The sequence below is a fragment of the Falco cherrug genome, chromosome 5, assembly GCF_023634085.1.
Source record: "Falco cherrug isolate bFalChe1 chromosome 5, bFalChe1.pri, whole genome shotgun sequence".
NCBI classification, from domain to species: domain Eukaryota; kingdom Metazoa; phylum Chordata; class Aves; order Falconiformes; family Falconidae; genus Falco; species Falco cherrug.
This window is the reverse complement of record NC_073701.1, coordinates 1,046,815-1,071,662: the sequence shown is the minus strand read 5'-3', so window position 1 is coordinate 1,071,662 and position 24,848 is coordinate 1,046,815. Positions and strand designations below refer to the sequence as shown.

The window sequence follows — 24,848 nt, the reverse complement described above, 5'->3', positions numbered from 1 at the left end:
CCGAAGGGTATAATAGAGCAGCAGCATCAGAGAGAAGGAAGCAAATTAAGTTTGTAGGGTGAACAGGCTCTTTATACAATAAGACTCATCTGTGGGAGAACTATCGCCTGGTGTAATCCTGCAGGGAGAGGGAGGCAAGAGATGGCTGGGGATTTCAGACAAGGACGCTTGGGCCAGTGGCTCTTAATCTAGGTGGCCAGGGCTGATGCCTTCTCCAATGCTCAGCTGCTCCTTTGTTTGGAGAAAATATTTTCAGGAGGAGTTCCAGCAGGTCCCACAGTGAGATGCTGTTTTGTGAGGCTCCCCTCATGGTGTGCCGCTGGCGCCGGCACAGAGCAGGTGCTCAGAGGGTGAGATCAGGCCATGATGAGCTGGCTGGCCAGCAAGAGGTCTGGGAAGAGCTGTCCAAGTCTATCCAGGCTCTCTGCCCCACTACAGCTCCAGATAACCTGCTGTGGAGTCCTGTCCTTGCCACACATCCCCCTGGTATCAGGCATCACCCCTTGGCAAGGCTGAGGAACCTCTGGTGCCACAGCTGCACCTGCTCCTCTCCCTCCTTCTTACTCAGCACCCGGTATGTCTCGTTTCTGAGGCAGCTGCGACGAGTCACCTGCAAGGAGAGCCTGAGTTCATAAGGCTGCTACCACTGCCCATCCTTCCCCCCAAGGAAAGGGGACCCCGATGATGGATGGCAACTGGAGGCTGGGGTGATGGGGGCACCAGAAGGAAGAGGGGAGAACCACCTGGAAAGTGGGAGGGGGAGGATGACAGCTGAACTGTGTGTTTCCTAAGGTATGGGCTAGTCCTCTGTCCTGCTCTGGTGGGTTTGGGTTTTGTACCACCTAGGAGGCACACAGCAGATGGGGGAGATTCCCCCCCTGCAGGGACATGCAGGGAAACCCTGATGGGTGGGATGCTTCCTACAGTTCCTCTGTCTCAACATTAGTGGTCGTCTCCACTCTTACAGCGTCTGTGCAAATCCCACCGCCTCAATTACTCACCAGCTGCACTTGCATCACTGTCACACCCCCAAACACACCCAACTCTGTCCTACTGGAGGGAAAAGCAGTGGGCTGGTGAGTCTTGCAGGGACTCGGTGCTGTTGTGGAGGGGTCAGCCACAGAGAAGGCTGTGTGAAGGGCGGTGCAGCCTGCTTCTCACCCGCTGGTTGTAGAGGCTCTGCTGGAGGCATTGGTGGCTCTTGAACACGCAGTAGTTGGGGTGCTGAAGTCCATCTGAGTCGCAGATCTGGGAAGGTGGGAATGAAGGCCAGAGAAAGAGGAAGAGGAGAAGGAGGGGTGGGAGCATCCACAGGGCACCTACCTGGCTCTGGGCATCTCCATCTTGGAAGGCGGCGTACTCTGCCTTCAGCCAGAGGCTCACACGAGGGTCCTCACAGCCATGGGTGGCTATCCGGCTGCACCAGTACTCTGCCCTCAGCCCTCTGAAAACCTCCATGCCATGGTACTCTGAGGTCTCTGGGGAGCTGGTCTGCAGAGGAGGGGGATAAAGAGAGCGATGTTTCTTCCTCCCCTTCCCCACCACCCAGCCTAGGCTGCTCCTCAGAGGCCAGCAGGACATGCAGCATACCCAGTACCTTGTTGCCTGCAGCCTGATGCTGGGCTGAGATCTGAGGGTTGATGTAGGTGCTGAAGTTGCCTGTCTTGCAGTGAACACGGTTCAGGTTTTTCATATTCTGACACTGTTCCCTCTTCAGTGAGCAGAAAGCACAGTCAGGGCACAGGTCCATGTGACGCCGCCCAAGGCTGTCACACACCTAGGGTGGATGTAGTGGGGAGGTCAGGGGGGGAAAAGGAGACCGAGGACCTCCCATGTCCTTGCTCTGGCTTGGATCTTGCTGCTGGTCACCCAGGTCAGCTTCTCCCAGGAGGTGGCACCTGAAGGGACAGTGCTGACGAGCTCTGGCCACCAGAGCATTGTGGTCAGCACTGCAGAGAGGCCTGCACACAGTGGGGGTCAAATGGGGACATCAGCATCTTTACCAAATCTCCAAACCCGAGGACTCTCTCTTCCATCTCCTTCCAGATCTGGGTGACCGCTGATGAGACACAGTTTCCCTCCAGCACCGCATAGCACAGGATCATCACTGCCTCATCATTCTTCAGGGCTAAAAGGCTGACAGAGAAAGGGATGAAGTCAAGTCTCATCTCTTGTCACAAGCTGAAGAGGTAGACCTCTGGTTAAAAAATGAAAGGGGAGAAAACACACCCTTCCCAAAGTAGCAAAAAAACCCTTCCCAAAGAAACCTTGGCTAACCTGCATGGAGGAATGGGGGTACATGCAGAGTCTGTATCTGCGTGTGTAACGTGGAGGCTCCGGGGTGTGTGTGTGTACATTTGGGAGCACGTGAGAGGGACAGGCTGAGGAGCACAGCTTGAGGAACTTCCCCAGGGATCCTGCAGCAGCCCCTGCCTGGTTTTGTCCACCTGAGTGCACAGCAGGGAGATGTTTGTTAGAGGTCTGCTGAGTGTTGACCGTGGGGCAGCCCCATTTGGGTCTGGAGTAGGTAACTTCCAAAGTCTCCCTCCTGCTTGAGCCAATGTATTTGACAGAAAGGGGAAAAAATCGGTAACAACGAATTAACTGTTCATCCAAACTGACATGGGAAGGAAGCTAAAGGTAGAAAATTTAATGACAGTGTGATAAGGACAATAAGAATATTTTGCCTCTCTTAGGAACAGTAGAAATTGTAGACATGGTACAGAAATGTTATTAGACAGGAATGGTGTCAGTTATCAGCAACAGTGCAGAAGAGGTAAAAATGCTCATTAGACATTTGTCTCCTGTGCCTACAAACAAAACCAGTGATAAATAAACAAGCTTTGATCTGGCAGAAAGTAAGAAGATAAGAGCAACAATTGCTTATGTTAAAATGCTTTTAAAATCCATGCATGGGCTAACCTCTATGGAGAAGTTTTCCTAAGTGCAGCTGAAACTTCTTGGAGACCTTTAGATTAGCATTAAAAAAATAAAAATGATCTGGAGAACCTGGAGGGAGGTCATGAAGATGACATTTCCTAAGGCCTGGAAAACACTCAGAGCGAGAAGCTTAGCTGAGCAAAGACACTTGTGGGTGGCCCCTCAGTCTGTCAGTGCTGGCACCAAGGTGGGGATCAGCTGGAAGGCTCTCTCCATCAGCAGATGGAAAAGCAATGACTTTTGGTGACTGGAACTTGGGGCGAGACCCATTCAAAGCAGAAGTTAGCTACACATTCCTGACACAAAGAGTATTTGGTGTGGGAGTAGCTGATGGGGTGGTTTCTCCACAGCTTGGAGACATCAAAAAGATATCCTAAATTTCTCTTAGCAGAAAGGTCTGTACCTCGGCCACACAATGTTTCTCCTTCAGGGCTTGCCAGGCATGGCTCCATGCCCTGTGCTGAGCAAGAAGGCCAGGGTGAGTGATAGCAATTTAGCCTCAAGGCTAAAAGAGGTCACTCTCTCTGCTGTTAGGCTCTTAGGATTGTGCAGTGTGTGAAGAAGTCAAGTTGTAAGGAATGACTGGTGTTCACAGATCTATGGACATGTGAGAGGTACACACCATAAGCACAGGAACACACAGATGCTTGTCATTTGCACGGGGTTTGGCTGTGCGTCCATGTAGGAGAACACGGGTGAGCATTAGGGCTAACAGGCAGAAGCTTTGTACAGCTCCTTCACAGATGCCTGGGCACTGCCACACACCGTGGGGAAAGGAGCTCACAGCACGTGTCATGCACTGGCAGCGGGTCAGAAACGAGTGATCCTGTACCCAAACTGTTCACACTAACAAGCAGCAAATGAGCATGTCAGTATCTCTGAAGTTCTCTCTCACTCTACAAGAGAATCTGGACAATCTTAAGTCACAGAAAATACAATGAGTGCTATATTTTTTTAAAAACATTACAGTCAAGTTTGTTTTATCATAAAGCAGATGCTGCTCTAGCCTGCAACAAGGTGAGTGAAGATGTTCCTTTAACACACCATCCTGTACGGTGTACCATTCTGTACGGGCTGCAAAAGGTATGCTGTGGGGACAGACATGAAAAAATTACTGTGGTGCCAACCCACAGCACATTAACCACATCCCCTGAAAAAACAAGAACGGATGAAGATCTGGAAATCTGCATATTGCAAGCCTGTGCATCTTACTGCAATGCACCACAGTGTGACCAACCTGGTCAGAGGTTTGTGGAGGGAAAGGCTGAGTTCCAAGAGGACAGAAGAGTGCAAACTGAGGACAGCGGTGACAGATACCAACTGTTTCAGGCAAAGTTGGAAAGAATTACAATGTGCTGGTAAAAAAAAGAAAGAAACCCCACCTATCCTGCAGAGAATACTTCCAGAACCTGTGAGATCCTTTATGTCCACTCCTCCATCCTGTGGCTCCACATGATCCTTTTTATTTTTGGTTTTTCTTTGTTTCCTCTATAAACATTCAGACCATTTAGGATACTAAGAAGAAAAGGAAATTTGAAATTTAGAGCAAAACGTCAGTGCTCATCCCACTTGAAAATCTTGTCTAGAGTTGTTCAATTCAACCTTCTCAGCTTTTTTCTGTGACTGGGAGCTAGACATCTCTGAGAGAAGAACCAGTGACAGCCCCCAAGGCACACCTAGCATTTCTCTTTTGTAAAGGATTGCTGTCTGCGTGGGGATTACCTGACACTGACAATTTTCTCTTAAGCAGTTGTAGCCCTGGAGAACAAGTGTTCAGTCCACATTTCGCTGATAAATCTGTGACAGCCAAAGGGAGTCCTTGCCACCTCTCAGATGCTTGACTGCTTAGGTGCAGCTGGATCTTTGCCTTCAAGATTTGGTAAACCATCTGGGTCATCTTGATGGGACTCACAAATTTCAATTAAGGACCCCGATCTTACTCTCCAAACTTATCTGAAAGAATTTAGCCACAAATATTGGCTATTGTTCCACTACTTGCTTGTTATTCCAGTGGCACGTGATTTGATTGCTTCTTCATCACACCAGGATGATCAAACCAGTAAAGTCAGAGGCACATTAATAGCCATTAAAAATTATATGAATAGCTCTGCTGTTTTCATCACCAAGGTAGAAAAAAGAAGAAAACTGTCCACCTTGCTGGACCTTTTTAAGAACAGCAAATAAATAACAACCTGAAGCTTTGAAAGCAACTGTTAATAAATGGGTTTTAACAGGCTTTGTTTTCTCCAACACATGTACTGGTCCAACAAGTGCAGCCTAAACAAGATGCAAATAGATGATTACAGGCAAAACAGGCAGTAAAAGGGAACTTTTCTAAAAAGAGTGCTTCCATAAGTAGCTTATAAGTAGCAGTAAAACATCTGCTGAGTGTTGATGACCTACTTGTTCAGAACAAACACAAAATCAGATGTGGGTAGGAGCCTCTGCTGCACAGCAAACTTTAGATTTACAGATCATGTTCGATATGATCAGCTCATGCAGGTCAGAAAGCCTCATATCAGTATGCACCACCTACTGACACTTTGCCTTTGGCCACATATGCAGCTGCACATGAACTGTGTCCATAACATCCGCTGACCCACCCAGGAAACTGAGTCGCACCATCAGCCTGAGGTTACCAAGAAATTCTGTTGCTCTGTCACATTCATTTCCTCCTCTGTCTCTGTTCTCCATTTCTGCTGTGAGTCTTTCTGACCTCACGGTTGCAAATTTATGAGTTGGTTTACCACCTTGGGGTGAGTGAAGGTACTTTTACATCATCCCCAAATAACAGCTAGTATCTTGAAAGCCACTGGGATACGTCAGGGGAATGGGTCTTACCCTGCATCACCAGACCCAGGGACGGGTCCTGAGCTCCTTGCTCGCTGGTGGGCATCTGCAATCCACCACGCCGTGGCACTAGGTGCAGCCAGGGCTTGTCCCTGGTTCCTCTCCTGGTGACGCCCAGTGCCCTGGCACCGCTCTTCAGTGCATCCAGCCACTCTCTCACTGCTGCTGCCTTATGGCAGTGCTGGGGCTTTGTGTCCCATCACAGAGGCATTACAGGCAAGCGGTACGGACCTGGCAGAGCATAACAGCACTGCTGCTGGTCCCCTACACTTGTTGACATGCTGCTGAGCTGTTTGTGGATGTGCAGAAGTTTCACCATACTTCAGGGAAAGCTATAGGTCTGTCTAAGGTGATTTCGAAATGCAAATCCCTTCCCAGCTTAGTACCTCTGCGCCTTAATGTCCTAACCACTGCTCTAGGAAAAGCCTAACAGGTACTGGGAGGCAGTGTTTCAAGGGGAATGGGAAAAAATATAATTAAGTAGAATCTGTGGGCTGAGATCAGTAATTGCTTGAAGGCAAAAGGAGAAAACTTCAGATAAAAGCCTATCTTGCTTAAGCATCTTGAGACATGGAGTGACACACATAGACCATACTTCAGCGATATCTCAAGAATACTGGTTGACAACGTTCACCTCTCCCTCAGCGTAATGACAAGGATTTGGACCATTAACTTTCAGCTGCTGAACCTCCTTGATATTGGATGGCTGTGTGAGGTGGAGTGAATACCTGAGGCAAGCAGAAAAGAGGATAAAGAGCAAACAGCAGCTTTCCAGCACTTTGTAACTTCTGATTTATTTTTTTTTTGGGGGGTGGGGGTGATTGCTGCAGGAAACTAAAACCACCAAGGAAAAAGCCATTCTTAGCAGCTTCAGGATAAAAAAAAGAGAACTTGGCCTGCAGGCAAGAAGGCAGGCAGGCTGGCTAGGTACCTGACAGATCAAACCCAGCAGGTAACCTAATGCAGGAGCTGTTGGGAAAACGGGAAAATAATGCCTGCCCAAGGGCTCAGGATGCACAGACAAGGGAAAAACTGTATTTTGTAAACACCTCTGTCCTGTTGACCCGCACAATATTGCAGCCTTTTACCTCTGCCCCCGGGACACTGAGAGACCCCTGCTTTGAGAGTCCCAAAAGCCTACAAGCATTTGAATTTCTTCTAGCTTGCTGGCGAGAAGACTACCTGCCATGTTACGGCTCCCCTTTCACAGCTAGCTGCACACAGTAACAATACGGAGGCACTAAATTGGGCCCTGGCCTCACTGAATGTCCAAAAGGTACCACTACGTAATCCTCAAGTGACAGCTAGTTTCTGAAAGAGGTGTCAGGGGAACGGGCCCCATCCCGCACTGTCAGACCCAGGGTGGAAAAACAATAATTGTGAAAGAATGAGGATAATTCAAAAAGAGGTGTTTTTTTTTTTCCTGGAGATAGTATTTTTAATAAAGGATCTAGTGATAAAATTAAAGCTGTTGGGGCTGAAGTACATAAGCACCACAAGGACTGTTTGGAGGGGTAAAGCAGGAGGAGGAGGATGTAGCCCCTGGGAGGGCTTGGCTCGTCCTTGCTGTGGAAGCAGGGCTCACATGAACCAGGAGCATCCACACGCAAATACCAACAGGATGAGGTCTGCATCCGGGACAGCCATGATGCTGAAAGGAGTGTAGGGGTCATAGCGGATGAACAACACAACAGTGGGAAGCCCTGGGAAAAAGGGCAAATGCAATTCTTGTGCAAACAGAAGAGCAGGGAAGAGAAGGGAGGTTGACCTCCTCCTGTGTACCCAACTGCTGAAACCCATCACTGAATGGTGCATGCAGAGCTGAAGTGTGTGGATGTTTTAAAGGGACACTAAAAATTGCCGCAGAGAGTGAGAGTTATGCGAGCTTTATAATGTAGAAGCTACAGAGCTCTTTTTAGCTTATTGCAGGATTGAATCATGGTATACAGGTAACTTTGAGGAAAGGCAATAATGAGAAATAAATAGCTCTTTAATCACAGGGCAGAAAGCATAGTAAGAACTAAAAATTGAGAATAAGTGCAATAAGGGACAAATTTTCCCCCCCCATGATGATTCACTGCTAGCAGAAAGGCCACAAAAGTATGCTCCAAATTCTTCACCTTGTTATGTTACTACCTTTGCCCTGTCTGTCTCTAAAGGTCACAGCTAGCTTCATCAGGTACCATCAAAGCTGGTAGAGCTACCAGAGCAGCTGCCACAAGCAGGGCTGAGTGAGCAAGGATGGATGTCCTACTAGACATCAGACCCTAGGGAAGACACACAGCCCTGGGCTCAGTGCCCACACAACCCCGCGCCCCTTGTGTTAAACCGGACGTCGAATGGCACCTGTGCATGCTGAATGGTCCCACCCAGCACTGCTCCTCTTGCTGGAATGGAAAAGCCTCAAAGCATTTACCCCTTTTTTAGGTCATACTTTGAAGTCCCTTTGAGAGGAGGTGGGATGTGGTGAGCAGCAAAGCTGACAGGCGTGGTCTATCTTGCCTTTTTATCCTCACTTGAATTTAAGCTTTGCTTAGTATGATTGATGGGGCTCAGCTGCCAGGTTACAGACACAGTCAGCATTAGTGTCTTTGAGAAACTCTGCAGCAGAATAGCGAGTGTCATCTGCAATCACAGCAGTCCCTCAATAATCCCAATATAACTAAATCAGAGCAAGGCTCAATTTCAGAGGCAGGAAAAATGAACATATCCTCAATGAAACACAGTTTTGCCTCAGAGTACGTACCCCAGTAAAAATTTGCCAGGCAGTAAAAGCCTCATACAGTATTAGGAAGGAGGATGACATAAGTTACAACCTTGCAACAGAACAGTTACAGCTTTAACAATGCAATGCAATTCATTTTTACATGCAGAAGTGGGATCTCTGGCTCAACTGTAGTAGTATGCAGTGTGTTTAATAGAAACCACAGACTGCAATCATGCACAAAACCTGTGTGGTAACAGGAACATCAGTAGCCGGCAACAGAGCCAAAGCAAAACGACTTCTCTGTGAAAACCACATCTAGACAGCATTCTGTCTGCTGTTGGCAAGCAAAACAACCCTTGCATTTCAGTCAAGGCAAGTGATCCTCAGCCACAAAGTACTAAAGGTACAGCAAGTAAGTTGAGTGAAAACACAGGATCCTTTTGCAGCTCGCGAGCCCCAGCTGCCTGAGGATCAAGGCAAATGGATCCTGGCAGATCAGCTGGGAAGAGCTCAAGATGTTCGACAAGCTCCTACAGCATCCCAAGGCTGGGGGAGCCAAGAAGGTGTGTAAAAGGACTGCAGCAAGCTGGACTGTCGCAGGGCCCTGTGCTGAACTGGCATGCAGCTGCTTTCAAAGCCAGACCAGGCAACCAGGGCAATGCACAGCTCCAGAGTGCAGAGGTGTGCATGTGCTCGGGCAGAAGCAGTGGTCCTGCACAGCCAGGAGCAAGGCTCTGTGCTCCCGGCTCTGTCTCCTAGCCCAGGACTGCTTTTGCTCTACCTGGGCAAGGATGGAGCGCTCCTCAGGCCAGACTGTTTTTAAGAAACATCTGCCTCATGTTGAATGCAGAGAGGCAAGGAACACAGAGAGACACAAGCTTACTCCAGCAGCCCAAGGACCCATGTTGGCAAGGAAGCTATTTCTGCAGGTCATCCGTACTCCTCAGAGACGTGAGCTGGGGGAAGATGAGTGCAGATGTGGTTGCACGCTGCAGATGGCCACGGTGTGAGGACACACGTGCATGGGAAAAAGCCCTGCCTGCATCTAAGGCCCAGCTTAAATGCACTTTGCTCATGACATGAGGACAGTAATGTTGTCAGGCGCTAGCAGCACTGGGTCACCCTCTCCCTGCTTTACTCTGTGCTGGAGCAGGGGTCCCTGAGGGGCTCCCCAAGTACATTTCTGCTCTGTATGGGACAGCTTGCTCCAGAAAACCTTCCTGTGCTCACCAGCTGCTCAGGGCAGGGGCACAAATGCTATAGGATTACCACGTGAGGACAGCCCTGCATGGGTGGTGTGTGGTACCCTGCCCAGAGGGGAGACAGGTCTTCCACTTACCTGCCACGGGGGGCTGTTTCCTGCACCCTCTCTGCAGTGCTGCCTGACATGCTCTCTGGGTGTGACTTGGAGTCTGGAGAAGGGCCCTCAGTGCCCAGGGATGTCTCCAAGGAGAGGGCTGAGTGGATCAGCTGCCAGATGTTGTTCTGTAGGCGTTGCTCCCAGGCTTGCTCTGTGCGGTCAGGGGATCTCAGCCTGGGAGGCAAGGAGGCTGGGACCAGCAGGGTTGGTGGGAGCGCAGGCAGCCCCCTGTCCTGTGGGGGTCTCAGCACCCCTGGCGTGGCTGTGGAAACATTCCTCAGCAGTGGTTTCTGACTTGACAGTGCATAGGAGTACTTCAGGAGACTGTCCACATTGGCACGCAGCAGGGCATCGACGTGCAAGAGAGAAGCCTGCTCTGGAGCTGGGGAGAGAGTGGGATGGGGGGGCTGAGGGCACCTTCCTGAGGCCAGCCAGAAAGCTGCTGGGGGGAGCGGGGGAAGAGTAGCTACAGGAGATATGCAGGCAAGCAGGGGCACACAGCACAGCTTGGTGTAGCCATACCTTCTTCTGTAGGGGAGCTTTTGCCCCTTGCCCAGGAGCCCACAGCATGGGGTTGCTCTGTCATGAGGAGTTTTTTTTGAGGAGACAAACTGGAACATGGGATTCGCTGGGTGGAGGAGAGAGGGAGAAACATGAATCTCACTGTGTTATCTTCCCTTCCTCCTCACCCCTTCCATCTCCCAAGATATATTCCCCCTTGCCCTGTATCCTGTGCACCACCTTGGTATAGAACTGGCGTTTGAAGCAGCGGTACTGGGTGAACTGGCAGAAGGTCTGAAACCACGGAGCCTCAGGGAAGTCACAGCAGACTGGCCCTGGAGAGGGGAGAGAGAGAGAGATGTGGGATGGGGGCAGGCCACAGGTTTTGGCATCTGCCCCCTTGACCTGGGCAGAGCAAGAGCTGGGGACCTCTTGGATGGCTGCTTTCAGAGTGCTAGTGGCTGAAGGGAAAGTCAAAGCTGTCTGACCCCACGTGGAGATCACAGCCTTGTGCTATTATGGCTTCCAATCCCAGGTGCCACATGCACTTTCCCTCCAAACTACCCACGGTTTCAGTTAGTCCTTCTGCCCTTTTTCACATGGTTATCTTCCCTTTTACAAAGACCCAAACCTCCTGTTTCCAGGATCTAATAAGGACTCTGTTATTAGTCCTTCAAGGGTTTAAAAAAAACAACCAAACAACAACAAAAGGCAAGCAGGTGTGTGATGGCTTAAAAAGATGACCAGACTGTGACTGGGAACACCACAGGAGACCACCTCTTCAGGGAAAAAAAAAAAAAAAAAAAAAAAAAAAAAAAAAGAGTTTGACATTGATTCCAGCCATGCAGGGGATGGAGGAAAGTCCACAGGGCCAAGATGCTGCTGGCAAGTCCTGTGCCTGTACACACGTGCACCATAATCCTGCCCAGTGCTGCCAACACTACTGCCTCAAAAGCTACAGCTCCTCCTGCAGCGATTGTGGGAGAGCTGAGGTCATGCAGGAGAGCAAAAAACTCTGGGACATTTGGGGAGGGGGGTAGCCTTGTGCTCCCTCTGCTCTGCGAGTGCATGGCCCAGCTAGCAGAGCCAGCCCTTTGTGCATGCTGAATGGGTCAAGTGCCAGCTGAGACGAAGGAGGCTGGCAGTAGAGTTGCAGTGCTCTCCTGTTGGTTATTTGTGCAGCATCTTTTATGCTGTATGTACTCCTTCACTTGTGCTGAGCACATGGATTCACCAGCAATAGTAGAATTTCAGGTATTCACTAGGATCCCAGCCCAGAAAATTACCCAAGCTGGAGGTAACATGCCAGATCCCCACCCTGTCCCTTGGTGATGCCTTACGCAATCTCTCCAGGACACAGGCGACAGGGACTCACCGAGAGCAATGCCCGTGCACATGTACTGGGAGCTGCAGAGCTCCAGTTCATCACATAGCCGCTACTTACAAAGGAGCATTGCTACCTCTGAGCAGTGGAGGATGCCCAGCCCTTTGCTATCCCCAGCATTAGCCTGGCTCTCCTGGGCCAGGACCGCATCCCCAGCAAAGCGTGCCAGACCAGGCATATTGGAGCTTGGAGTATTACAGCCTGCTGTGTCCTGTTACAAACCATTCCCACAATGATACAGAAACTTTCCATTTTGGGGTGAGGGGAGAAGAAAAGTACATCTTCATTCCAGTACCTGGGAAGTGAAGGAAAACTTGACACAGTTAAAATTTCCTGTGGGCTCTCTTTGCTGTCTCTAGATTTTCATTGTGGCTCAGCTCTCCCACAGCCTGTCGAACGCTGGTGGCATTGCCTGACGAGCAGCTCACCTCCTTCAGCACTGATCCCCATCTCCTCATTTCTCTCAGCTCATCTCCCCTGCAGAGATACTAGTCTACCTCTGAATCCTCTGACCTTCCTGCCAAAGGGAGACATTCCCAGCACCAACTGCTTAATCAATATGATCTTCTGCCTCTTTCCTCTGCTCGTCCTGCCCATGTGTTTGCTGCAAACAGCACAGCTTCTGCTGAGCGTCAGGAAGCCACCCCCTTGGGCTTTGTGGCCAACTCCACCTGCATGAGATCCCAGCATGGGGGTGGGGAGGTGGGTGGGCAATTAATTAACAATTGCATCATCACTAAAAGGTGGAACCAGCTGAAGTATTTGCATACTCTCATCAGGAAACATCCTCCTGACTCTCATCTTCCACAGCAGTGTTGAAAGGCTCTGTGTAGGCTTCCCCTGTCTAAAACACAGCGTAGCTGCTCTCCTCAGCACCACGCCTAAAGAGGCACAATTAATGCTCACGAATATTTGACTGCAGACAGCATTGCCATTTATCTGTGGGGACAGTGGAGACAAAATATGTGAGGGCACATGCACTGCCACGTCCACTCAGCCTCTCAGCTGGTTTGTAACACATGCTAAAATAGCCCCAAAACTGGGGAAAAGGGAACACAGAGGGGAATAAAGTTTGCCAGATGGGCCTGTTGGGCTGAGGGCTGGAGGAAAAAGTAGCAAAGAGGGCATCCTGCAAAATTGTCCCATCTTCTGGCATTCCCAGATGCTCCTGCTGCTGGCAGCTGAGCCTCCGAAAGCAGCAGGAGTGGAAGCATGGCTGGATATGCCAAAAAGCGGTGCCAGTGTGCTGGGCATCACCAGGAGAGGAACCAGGGACAGGCCCTAGGTACACATAACACCATGGCATCATGGATTGCAGGTGTCCTCAAGCGAGGGAGGAGCCCAGGACCCATCCCTGGGTCTGGTGATGCAGGGTGGGACCTGTTCCCCTGACACAGCTGCAGAAACAAGCAAGAAATAGTTGCCCTCATGCTGCAGTCCAAATAAGCACAGTTGGCTGATCGTTCAGTTCATTGACGTTCATAGCTAAATATAAAGACATATTTTTTATGACAAAAATTGTTCCTATTTTTTTTCCTCTGAAGAAAAATACAACAGAAGTAGTCCCAAGTTTTTCAGCTGCACAGATATAATTATGCCACTTAAATTCTCTGATGCAGGGGTGCAGAGAAAGTATGACTGCAGAGATTTAAAGGGTGCTGTTGCTATGGTGTTTTCTGAACTGGGATGTTTCTTGGCTCCTGAAATGTTAAACACTTAAAAAAGCAGCTTATCAGCTCATGCTTTCTTAAAGGCCCACAGAAGCCCATGAGCCAAGCTTCTGTGTTAAACCCTAGCTGAAGCTGGAAGGAGCCGATCAGGTTGTAAGGTGTACTGTTGGCGGGAGACGATGAGCTTCAGTGAGTTTCAGAAAACTGCAGCCAGTTTTTTTCCCCTGCCACCCCACCGACAGACATGTGGAGGAACTGAAGAGCTCAGCAAAGGGCCACTGAAGTGGTCGTGGCTTTCAGCCCGTGACCTGTGAAGAGAAGCTGTACTTGTTCTGCTGGATGGAGAAGAGAGGCAGCCCACGAGGACCCAAAGGAAGGCTACACGATGACAAAGTCAGACTCTTCTTGGTGGTGCCAGATGACACAAGAGGGAAAAAACTGCAGATTCCTGCTTAGGAGGTTAGGACTGGCCATCAGGAAAAGACTTTTTCTTCAGGAAAGGTGTGCAGACTGGAAGGGCTACCCAGAGAGGCCACAAAACCAAACTCCCTTGCACAAATCCAGGGTGCCCTAGTGCTGGGAGTATCCTGCTTTGAGCTGGCTAGACACCCCAAAACTGAGCCATCCCACCACCATTCCCACAAGCCCGTGGCATTTTGGGGCAGAGAAACAGCTGGCGCTGCCCCAGCTGGGGCAATGCCCACATCTCCCCGTGGAGGTGGGCTGATACCTTCAGGGACGTGGCCGTGGTTCTCCTCCTGGTCCAGCTGCAGGATGGTGGAGCTGAGGCAGCCTTGTGCCTGGCGCAGCTGGCAGAGCATGGCTGCCTTCCAGGGGGGCCCCAGGCTGGCGAAGAAGAGCTGGTACTCGCTGTCCGACAGCGGGCTGCCTGGAGCAGGAGGCACCGGTGGAGCTGCAGAGAACGTCAGCACGGTCAGCAGCCCTGGGGGAGAAGCAGGCTGCGGTGAGCCCTCGGTGAGCCCTCCCTGACGGGGCGAGCAGCGGGTGGGAATGGGAGAGCAGCTGGCAGGGTGGCCTGATCCTGTCTGCTAGCGCTGAGTGGGGCACTGGGCTGAGCTGGCCTGGACTGCCACCACCACACCTGCTTGTGGGGCCCCAGGGGAACCAGAAGCCCTGGGGAAAAAGGGGGGAGAAAGAATGGAGAAGAAGGGAAAAAAGAGAAAAAGGAAAAAAAAAGTAAAAGAAAAAAAATAAAAAAGAGAAAAAAGAATGACCTGCAAATAAAAAAAAGAAAAAGAAGAAAACAGAACTAAGTACAAATAGAAGAAAGTAAAAACGGGAAGAGAAGAATGAAAAAAGAATGAAGAAAAAAAGAAAAAATAAAGAAAAAAAGAAATAAAAAAGAATGAAGGAAAAAGAAAAAAGAATTAAGAAAAAGAATGAAGAAAAATAAAAAAGAAAAAGGAGAAGAAAAAAAAAGAAAGAAGAAAAAGAAAACTTTTTAAAAGAATTTAAGTCAGGGGTTTTTGAGTTTGGTTTGGTTTGCACTGGGGGGAGGTGTTTTGATCTTTGGATTTGTTTCATTTTTTGGGTTTTTTTTGGTCACCCCCCCCCGGAGCCCCTGCCCAGCTCCCCGCTGCCCCGGGGGCACCCACCATGGCGCAGCCCTGCCGTGAGCCGCCCCGCCGCCATGCCCGGCCCGCCCCCCTCGGCGGGCACCGTGTCCCCTTCCCCCGCCCCCGACAGCCGCCTCCGCTCCTGCCCCGGCCCCCCCGCCCGGGGGCTCCAGCCTCCGGCCCCGGCCCTGGGCTGCCCGCCCGGCCGCGCAGGCCTCGCTCACCCGCCAGGCAGCGCCACCCCGGCATGGCCGCCGCAGGCCTCGCCGCTCGGTGGCCCTGGTGACGGTGCAGGGGGCAGGGACAGTGTAACGGCTGTGCGCCCGTGCCTGTGGGGGTGCGGGAGACAGGCGCCCCCGGGAGGAGGGGGGAAGCCGGGCGTGGGGAGAGGCAGGGGGCCGGCGCCCCCGCTGCTAGGCAACATGGCGCTGGCAGCTTGGCAACGGCAGCTGAGGCCTGGCCAGGCTCCCCGGCGGGCCTGCGCCCCAGAGCGCTCTGTGCCCTCCTGCAGCAGAAGGAAGACAAAAACCTGTTCCACTTGCAGGGGACTGAGACTCACCTCGTGCCCCCCCAGGAGCGTCCCCACGCTGGCCTGCTTCAGGACGTGGGGGGAAGCCAGCCTGATCTCCCCCAGGCAGCCATGTCCTCCGGTGAACCCCCAGCAAGTCCCAGGAGCACCAGCCAGCCTTCCTCTGCCCCCCGCCGCTGCCCTGCGCACCGCTCTGCACGGGAAAGCCTTCTCAGGCCAAAGCAGGAATGGTGCCAGCCAAAGGGGCTCTGGGGTGGCCAGTGCGGAGGTGCCCAGAGCCCCACACGGCTGGTTTTGGGGGACACCAAACCCACGTGCCTGTGCCCAGTTCTTACGACAGAGACCAAAGCGTGAGGCACAGATGCAGTGACCCACGTGTGCACCCCACGAATTGCAGCCGACACGGCGCTTCCCACGGCTGGGCACTTTCTGATGTGAGAGGGAAAGACATGACCATAACCATCCTGGGCAAGCAGCTGTCAGGGTGCTTGGAAAGAAAATGCTTGGCACAGCAGCAACAAGAACTGCAGCTGTAAGCAAGATGCAGGGTGGCACAGCGGCTTTGTGTGTCCCCTGAATCACCCCACAGCCCCAGCTCGGCTGCAAAGTGACACCCTTGCAGAACAGAAGAGGAGCTGCAGGCAGAGCAGAGAAGTCTGCTGCTTCCCAGCGTGGCACGATGCTGCTGAAGAAGTCGCTTCTGTCTCAAATTGTGGGAGACTGGAGCAGCGCTGCTGGATGCAGCAGCTGCAGGGAGTGCTGTGGGTGCGCCGGCTGCGACTGCAGGGCTGACATGTCGCCTGCCACTACCCGGGGTGGCCATGAAGGCTGTCAAGGCAAAAGCTGAAATCACTCCAGCCACGCGGTCCATTAAAAAGGTGTCTGGCAACTGCATGTAGCTCTGTGAGTCCTTGCAGGAGACAGGCTGTAGTTTGTTATGAGATGTCTTGTTGGATGCCAGTGTTTCTGAGAAGCTTGAAGCTTGACCATTTAACGACAGCACTGAGTTTTAGGATGTTTTTCCAGCTTCTTAGAAAGACAGTGAGCTGGGGACATTTTCCAGCTAGCTCTTGCCGCTCACATTAAAACGGGCAACGCTGCTGGGGCTTACAAATTTTAGCATGTCCCTGGTCTTCCATTGCTTAGCTTGAGACATCCTGCTAATTAGCTGATTTTAGAGAACTCCAGGGCCTTCAGCTCCCCAATTCTGTTAATCCCCACTGCTCCCCCATGACAACAGAGCCCAGGCTGAGTTCTGTTGTCCTGACTTGAGTGGCTTCCCAGGGGAGCTCAGTGCTGACCTTGGTGGCTGAAGGAAATGCATGACCTAGGAAAACATACTGGTACAGCATGTTATGCAGTGTTACTAACGTCTGGCAGGTGCTGGCTACACAGCCTGGGTCTACATGTGCCAGCAAGAGATTTATGGTGTATGAAAACAGGAAACAAGAATGAACGGACCAGAGCCCCCAGACGTACACTGAGAACTCAAACACAAGGCAGAAGATGAAAGAGCTGTCAAAGAAGTCATCCTTGGTTGATGCTCTAGTAGCAATGCCTGTGGGAGCTACTGTATATTTGGAAAGGGGGAGGTTAGTGATGTGAGGGCAGGCTGGCTACTTAGCACTTGTCATGCACTGTGGCATACCCTGGATTGGGTTCAGGTTGTCAAAATCCTTCAGGGAACGCCTACAGTCCACAAGTGTGTTGAGAAGCTAGCTAGTCTGCAACGTGCACCCACAAGGTGGGGAGACTGCTTGTGCAGGAGGCACCGCTGTGCTGTTCGGATAGGTTTGTGCCAGCTGGGCACTTGTGTTTTAAGGTTCTGCAAAAAAGAAGTCATCCTTGGGGGAGGGGTGAGGGCAGGAGGAAGAGCAGTTTGGACAGGACGCATCAGTGCTGCAAGCTGTGGGGAGGTCTACTCCCTACTGCTGCATCAAGCAATTATACTGGTCAGTACTGCATGGTACAGGGGTGAGGCTGATTCCGGTGTTTTCTGGTTTCTGAGGGCTAACTTGGCACCTTTAAGGCTCTACCCCTGATGATGCATTACAGGCTGTATAATTTTTGCACTGAAGCAAATTTGCAACCTCGTTTTCAGAGCCACCACAAAATGGAGTTTTCTGCAGATGGTGTTAGTGTGCTGGCCTGAGCTCTGTGACCTGATGATGCAGCTGCAACCCTCAGGCCTATGGAGTGCCTGATGCCACGCTGGGATGGTAGCAGCAGGGTAACAGCTCACTGGAGTTGGATTTTCCATGTTGCTATCAGATTGCTGTGCTGATTCTGAGCTTTGGAAGAGCCTGTCTGGTTTGTGAGGGACCATCCTTCCGCAGACAAGCTCCTCTTCCAAGTTAGTCTTCTTGTCTTAAATACTTTGGCTATTTCGCAGCATTTTCTGCTCTGCATGTTCCACCACAAACACCAGTAATGTCTGAAAACCTCTTGAAAACCACAGGACTGTGGCTCACAGACTCTTCTTCCTCTGCTACAAGGGTTATATTGCTCCTTCCTTCATCCGATGATAGAAAACATCAGACAATCAAGGTGAGCACCCAAAAATACCACCATCCTGGACACAAGGTGCTGAAACAATTGCCCATCCCTTTTTTCCCTCGCTACCTCGTGCAGGTACGTGGTATATTGTGCACTGTTCCTTAGGCCAGGACAGCTGAGGGCTGTGACCAGTGGGGGTGCGTAGCATGGCTCCTCAACACGCACGCTGGCCTAACTTGCCAAGAAAAAAGCATGCTCAGGCACACAGAGCGCTTAACCAAAGAAGTAACGATGGCTATATGGCTATGTTAGGCTGTGTCAGCTCTGTGAGTTAAATTGAGGGTGTTGGCAGGGAAAGAGTGCCTGATCAGCTCAAAAACTCATAAAGATGCAGGCTACAAAGATTAGGTGTGAATTCCAGACTCAGTGCCTTGTCAGGCAGCATCCCTAGAAAGCATGTGTCTTAAATAATTTGAAATGTAAGCAGAGATGATAGAAAAATGCTTCCAAAAACACCTGTTGGGGGAGGGGGGGGAGTGATTTCAGAAAGGAAATTCTGGTAAAAATACCTAAATCTGTTCTTTCATGTTAGCTGGAGTGAAAAAATCAGAGTATTAGTACAGCCATAACAGTGCTGTTAACTGCAATATGTATATCGATATGTTGCCAGGAAATAAACACCAGGCTCTTTGCTTATGGAGGAGGCCATGAGCAATTCTACGCGTGTAGTTGTTCTGATGGGCTGAGGAAGGGGCCAGCAGAGCCCCTGAGACACACCAGGTTACGTGTTTGTTACAGAGCATCAAAGGAAAGGGAAAACTGTGATACCTTCATCTACTAAAACATATACCCAAGAGAGCAGGCAGAGAAGGAGGTCCGAAGCCCATCGTGGTCCCTCAGCAGCATGTTATCCCTTCCCCTCCACAGGTGACAACATTCAACAGCAATGGCTCCGGCTCTCCTCGGGGTCCCCTCCCTCTCCTTGCCCACCAGGCTCACCTTCTTGCCAGCTCCCAGTTCCCAGGGCATCCCCCCTCCTCAGCAATTGTTTGGCAGCTCCCGGGACCTCGGGCTTGCACAGGCGCCCTTGCTCCATGGGGGCTGTGGCTCTGTTGGTGACATTGCTGGGTCTCACTCGAGGCTGCAGCAGCTTCAAGCAAGAGCACGTTTGCTCTGTCCACATAAGGAGTTGGACGGTACAGGGGACCCTCCCTGCTAAATCGATGCCGGTGTCTGCAGCGTGCTGATCTCCCACCCCCCCGCACCCCTCGGCACAGGCCCTACCAGTGACTATAAAGCCACGAGCAAAACCAGCTGCAGAGCCAGAGTTCAGCCGTCTGCCCACAAACCAAACATCCCGGCGGGGGAACCTCAAGGGGGGGTGGAAGATGGGAATAGTGTTGGCCTGCGCTGTGGGACAACAAAGCCGCTGGCTGAGACAGCAGTCCCTGCCCCAGCGCCTACAGGACACGGATTTAGATGTCCTCCAGTGCTGCATCTGGAGGCTGTGGAGCTGCATCTCAGGAGTGTGCCTGGGCTTCTAAGGCCAGCTGCCATCTGGCACCAATGGAGGAGTGGACGGCCCAGCCAAGGCCACCAGAGCCATTGCACAGCAGCCAGGTGAAGGTCCTCTTCCAGTCCAGCTCTAGGTCTTCTGTGCAGCAGAAACTACTTCAAGAGCCCAATGCTGAGCACCTTCATCCTGGCAGCTATGGCCCTGTGGGGAGGGACGTGGGTACCAGCCCCCTCAGAGCAGGACTGGGGTCTCCATCTCCACAGACAAAAGCATTAGAGTGTTCTGGTTTAAACCAAAATGATATGAATTGCTGACTTTAATCACAGGTTAAATAATCTTCATTCCACATTTGTACTTTATTTTGGTAGGTTTACTGTCACTGGCTGAGAGCTATGTGAATATGCTGATAAATATAGACTTTACATAAAAATTGGCACTCATTTTAACTTGGTGGATATGTTAATCTATTCACATTTATACAAGCACTGTACAGTTATAACATGCATTAATTCAGATACTTAATTTACATTTTATTTTGTTAGGAAATAGTGAATGAAGCATTTTTTACTTGTCATTTAGAAAATGGAATATTTAATTGATTGCAAAACCAGCATTTAAAAATGGTTTCTTGCATTAATAATACAACCTAAAATGGAGTAGATTCAATAAAAGCATGCTTGAATGAACTGCTCTAGCCTTTTCAGGCAGGTTTTTTTAGTGCAAGAACAACCTGATCCAACCACAAAGTTACCTGTGGTATGAGCAGGCGCTTGGGCTACAGAGCCCTGGAGACATCTTTTCCCACGGAGATCTTTCTGTGGTTCCTACATGGCTTCTTCCAATGACTGGATCCCTCGGGCTTTCAGAACAAGGAAATCTCATGGTCTCACACTTTTTTTTCTTGCTTGTTGTCAATGTATAAAAAATAATTCCAGCCCTTTCTCCTCCCAGCCTGGTTTTCAGCTTTGAACGAATTATTCCTTCAGTGGAGCAACCTAAACCACTGAAATTAAGTTGTACATCTGCAAAACCAGACCAAAGTGGGCAACCTGCTGAACATTTTTTTTGCACTAGGCTTTAGGAGCTTAGCGTTTGTCACAGGTTTACCTGTCCTTAAGACTTGGGCAAAAATGTCTTTTTAAAACTAACACTTAAATTTCTTTTATGTATTCAGAAGAACAAACATAAATTAGCATAAATTAATCAAGATGTTTGACTATTTTTATAAATGAAATGCATTTTATTTGATAAAAAAGCAGCTATGCTTCTGATACGGTAATTACTAGGCAAAGGAGTTGGAGAAACTTTCTTCAGTAGTCTTTGGAAAGAGAGAGGACATTTTGTTTCATTCTATTAGTCTTTAACTCTTTTAATGCTGCCGTTTTCCTTGCCTACTGCCACTGCTTTAGAGCAGTCAGGCACCGCACACTCCTCAGATGTTGCCGCTCGGCTTGCCAATGTCTCCGTGGTTCGCTCTCCCGGCTCACATGGCCGCGACCAAGCAGCGCCGTGGCCGGTTGTACGGAGGGCGACGGGGTCAGGCACAGCCAAACCAGCCGGGTCTGCTTCGCCCCTCGGGCGAAGCTCATTCGGAAGTTGGGATAATCCCGCTGCGTTAAACGTTCTATGACAAGTGCTTGGTACGTGACCAGCGTGCCTCGCCCTGCTCCAGGAGACAGGAAACCTTTGCCTTGCTGCTGCCAGTCCACACGGGAGCGCTCACTGGGGTTGCATCGTGGCCCGGGCTCAGTCACCTCAACACCCTGCTCCGCTTTAGCTAAAGCTTTGCTTAGCCAAGCGAATGACGAGGCAGGCTTCGTATCCCTCCTTTCTGGGGCTTGGAGGAAGCATCACCCATTTCTCTGTGGACGTCAGAGGGGAACAATCCTGCTGTCACCTGTAACCACCACTTCTCAGCAACACATATCTGCAATGAGAAACATCCGGGGAGGACCTGGTCTTATTTTCAGCCAGTATAAGCAAACTATCTCTTGGGAATGCTTTTCTCCTCTGCTGCCAAGTGGAGATCTCAGGACTGATTTGGCCAGCATGTGAACCAAGCCTTAAAATCCTCAGCAACGTGACCTTTCACCTGGAGCCACACAACTGCTGCTTCTTATCCTGGCTTGCTCTGCTACAAAGCATCTTGCTACCCAGCATGTATCTGCCCTGATTTAGGACCGACAGCAGCCCTACTTCGAAGGGGAAGTTGAACCAGATGACCACCAGCGGTACGGTACCTTCCAATCAGCGTTTCCACTTCTAAGATATATATATTTATATCCAGTAATCGTCTCGTAAGAATTGATCCCCGATAATCTGAGTATCACCAAAACACTCTACAGCTGAGCCTCAGTCTGCTTAAGCATGGGAGCCTTATACAACCTGTTTAACAGAGAGTAAGAGGCTGCCTGCCACATGGCTCTGAGTGTGTAATTAGGTAAATGATACCTTAAGAGCACTTAATGAAAAGCTGAATGTTGCCCAGCTACGGGGGCTAGTTTAATCGCTTGCTATGTCTGTAGCAGCTGAAGAAGGTGGTCCCGCTGGTGGAAGGTGACAGTCATGGCTGGGATGGTTTGTGTCCATCACGCAGCAGACACGGTGGTGGCAGAGCCCAGGGACGAGAGCTCGCTGGGAATGCGAACACTTTGCTGAACAGCCTCATCGGCCACGCTCACCCAGCTACCCAGGAGCAATGCCCACGGATGGGGCAATCACAGCTGGACAAGATAAACCAGTTGTCTGCGTGCATGATCAATTATTATTAAGAAATGGGCTTAACAAGGCTGACAGAAGTCTTCCCTGTTGTCGTGCTGTACGGCACCAGCTTCCTGAAACTCAGGCTTGACTGTACTCATCAGCTAGGTTATTTCCAATGACTCCAAAAGGGCAATTTCTCCAGCTCCATTTTAGAAAGTGTTTATGTTGCACTGACAGCTGTTCCAGGAAATCTGCAAGCTAGCCAGTTCTTTAAAGGAGTTCATGATTACTTTAACTTAGTGTATCCCTTCTTTAAGCGCTTCAATTCTAGAAGTAAACTTCAGCTTCCATTACCGCTGCAGTGATACAGGTAACTATTAACGGTGATCTATTTAAAAAAATAATAAAAAAAAGAAAAAATCAACAAATTTTTGACTGACCTTTTTCTGCTACTTCCAGCCAAACTGATTTTATTTTGTTGACCTGGATTTCTTGCTTGTTCTAGGGAGAAGCAATTTACTTCTCTGCTGTTTCAGTATTTCACATCTGGACTGCCAGAGCAGCCTTCCCGACATTGTTAAGGACCAGGCTTTCCCTGGCAGTCCAGAGCCCGGCAGAGCGCAGACCATGGAGGCGCCTTCAGGTGGCTTTCACAGGATGACAAACACCGTTTACTGAAGACTGCCGGTCAAAAAAAGCCCTTGTCCCAGTAGATGCTATTTTAAATCCTCCTTACTGTTTGCCTAGGAAGTACATCATCCCCATATGACACCAGCACCAACAAAGAATAAATATTTACAGAACACTTCCCCCTCCCCTCATTACAAACAATTCTGCTATCTGCAGTTGGTAATGGACATGTGCCATGTTCAATTATATCAAAAACAAAAGGCATTCTAAAAAAAGCTGCTTATGTTTCTAGCTTTGTCGCTTACAGGCTTTGTTCCCACTGGCTTCATTTTTGTGCTTTGTAATTTCTAGCTTCTACTGACTCTTTTATTTTCCTCCTTTGGTGATTAAATATTGCACAGTTACTGCCCTTACTCCCTCTCTTCCAAGGTTAGCTTTTAATGTCTTTTCATTTGCATTTATACTTGGCCATTTAAAAATTCTCGGTTGTTGCCATATTTTTGTGCAAGTCCCCTCTCCCCGTAAGTCAGAGCATTCCCTCAGCTGCAGCAACATCCCCCGAATGCTCCACGCCGCCGGCTGAAGCAGCCCCTCGTTGGGCAGCAGCAGGACGCAGTGGCAGGACAGCGGGTGGGTGAGCAGAGCTGCCCACCTTGCACTCCACGCCGCCTCCTGCCACCGAACCAGAGCCCGGCCGAAGTGTTTCTCACATGTTTTGCACGAAATTGTCAGAACATTCCCATTCTCAGCGTGCCAAGAAGCACAACAGTAACCCTGTGGCCAAGCCTGAGCCTGAAATCTGGAGTATTCTGGTCTGCCTCCCTTCCCCAGTGTCCTGCGCTGACTGCCAAAGCCCCAAGCCTCGTTTCCCAAACCAGAGCCCCTCTGCGCAGTCGGCAGCACGGAACAGGCCACCTTGTCCCCTGCTTTGGTGCGTGATGCAGCCCAGCCTGCTCATGCTGCGTTCACATTCCACCACATCCATTTAGAAGCTACTTATTATCCTCCACCAGCAGTGGCTTGGTTACAGGGCGGCCACTGCTTCAAACACCTCTCTAGCCCTAGACAGCTTGCTATTGTAGTAGACAGTGGCCGCTACAATCCAGCGCCCTAGCCCACCAAAACCAACCTACCCCAACTTACCCCACGAAAACCAAACCACTCAGAGGAGCCTTCACATCCTTTGTCACCCTTGCACTTTTCCCATTTTCAAGTTCAGACCAGATCCTCCATTTGTCCTCTTAGCTGAGCACCCAGCTGGTACCCAGACAAACCCCAGCTGAAGAGTTCGTTCTCCTGCCACAGCCTTCTCACCCGCCGGATGATGGCACCACGTCTCCTGCCACAAAAACTGTACCAGACACACAACCAACATGCAGAATTCAATTCCTCTCTGTTTAAGGAGGGAAGCCCTGGGAAATGGTCAAAGACAATCCGGGGACTGAGATCCAGACTGTGGCAGTGGTACCACAAACAGTCTGAGCCAGTCTGGGTAAGAACTTACCTCGCTTCTTTCCTGAGCAGGACAAGAACCTGAGCACCCGTTCTCCAAGCAAAAGCCAAGACTGACTCAATGCTAACTCACCCCAACAGCGGACTCAGTGCCAGCTTCTGAGCCGGTGGCTTTGACAGGGTCCCCGTACAATTACAAGGTGAGAGTAGCACCACCCTTCATCTGCACGGTCCTCTGAACTAACCCAGTGACAGACCCCTGGAAGAACTTTGGCTGCACAACCACAAGAACAAAACTGCTCCAGTGATCCTCGTGCGAGTTATCTACGCGAGGAAAACACTTCATGTTCCAGGTGAAAAGCTTAAACCCTCCTGAACAGCAGAGAACAAGCAGGAAGAAGAGACTCAAGCTCATCCATCTCCAGGCCATGCCAATGGAATTGATAAAGGGCAGCTTCAGCATGGATCATCTCCTCTCAGTTACCTGCAGACACGGCCGAGAGAGACACATCTTCAGCAACTGTTTCGGAGCC

At 50.4% G+C, this 24,848-nt stretch overlaps 1 protein-coding gene across 2 annotated transcripts; it reads right to left on the bottom strand.

Moving 5' to 3' along the window:
- Positions 1-50: 50 nt before the first annotated feature.
- ACRBP (acrosin binding protein) lies at positions 51-15,324 on the bottom strand. 2 transcript variants are annotated; one of them, XM_027798417.2, is made up of 10 exons: positions 15,214-15,324; positions 14,143-14,355; positions 10,599-10,693; positions 10,380-10,485; positions 9,837-10,239; positions 2,004-2,136; positions 1,598-1,777; positions 1,324-1,491; positions 1,162-1,248; positions 51-610 (listed from the first exon to the last, which is right to left on the bottom strand). In XM_027798417.2, the coding sequence occupies exons 1-10, from the start codon at positions 15,236-15,238 to the stop codon at positions 497-499; spliced, it is 1,524 nt and encodes a 507-aa protein (XP_027654218.1). In that variant the 5' UTR covers positions 15,239-15,324; the 3' UTR covers positions 51-496. The 2 variants fall into 2 exon arrangements, with proteins under 2 accessions (XP_027654218.1, XP_027654219.1); XM_027798418.2 differs by having other exon boundaries at positions 14,143-14,325; positions 15,214-15,300.
- Between the last annotated feature and the right edge of the window lie 9,524 nt (positions 15,325-24,848).

Excerpts from the sequence above, each read along its gene's own strand:
- ACRBP (XM_027798417.2), bottom strand. The coding sequence starts at position 15,238 with ATGCCGGGGTGGCGCTGCCTGGCGG. Across the intron at positions 1,249-1,323 it reads ATGGAGATGCCCAGAGCCAG|ATCTGCGACTCAGATGGACT; the intron begins GTAGGTGCCCTG and ends CCACCTTCCCAG. Across the intron at positions 611-1,161 it reads AGAGCCTCTACAACCAGCGG|GTGACTCGTCGCAGCTGCCT; the intron begins GTGAGAAGCAGG and ends CTCTCCTTGCAG.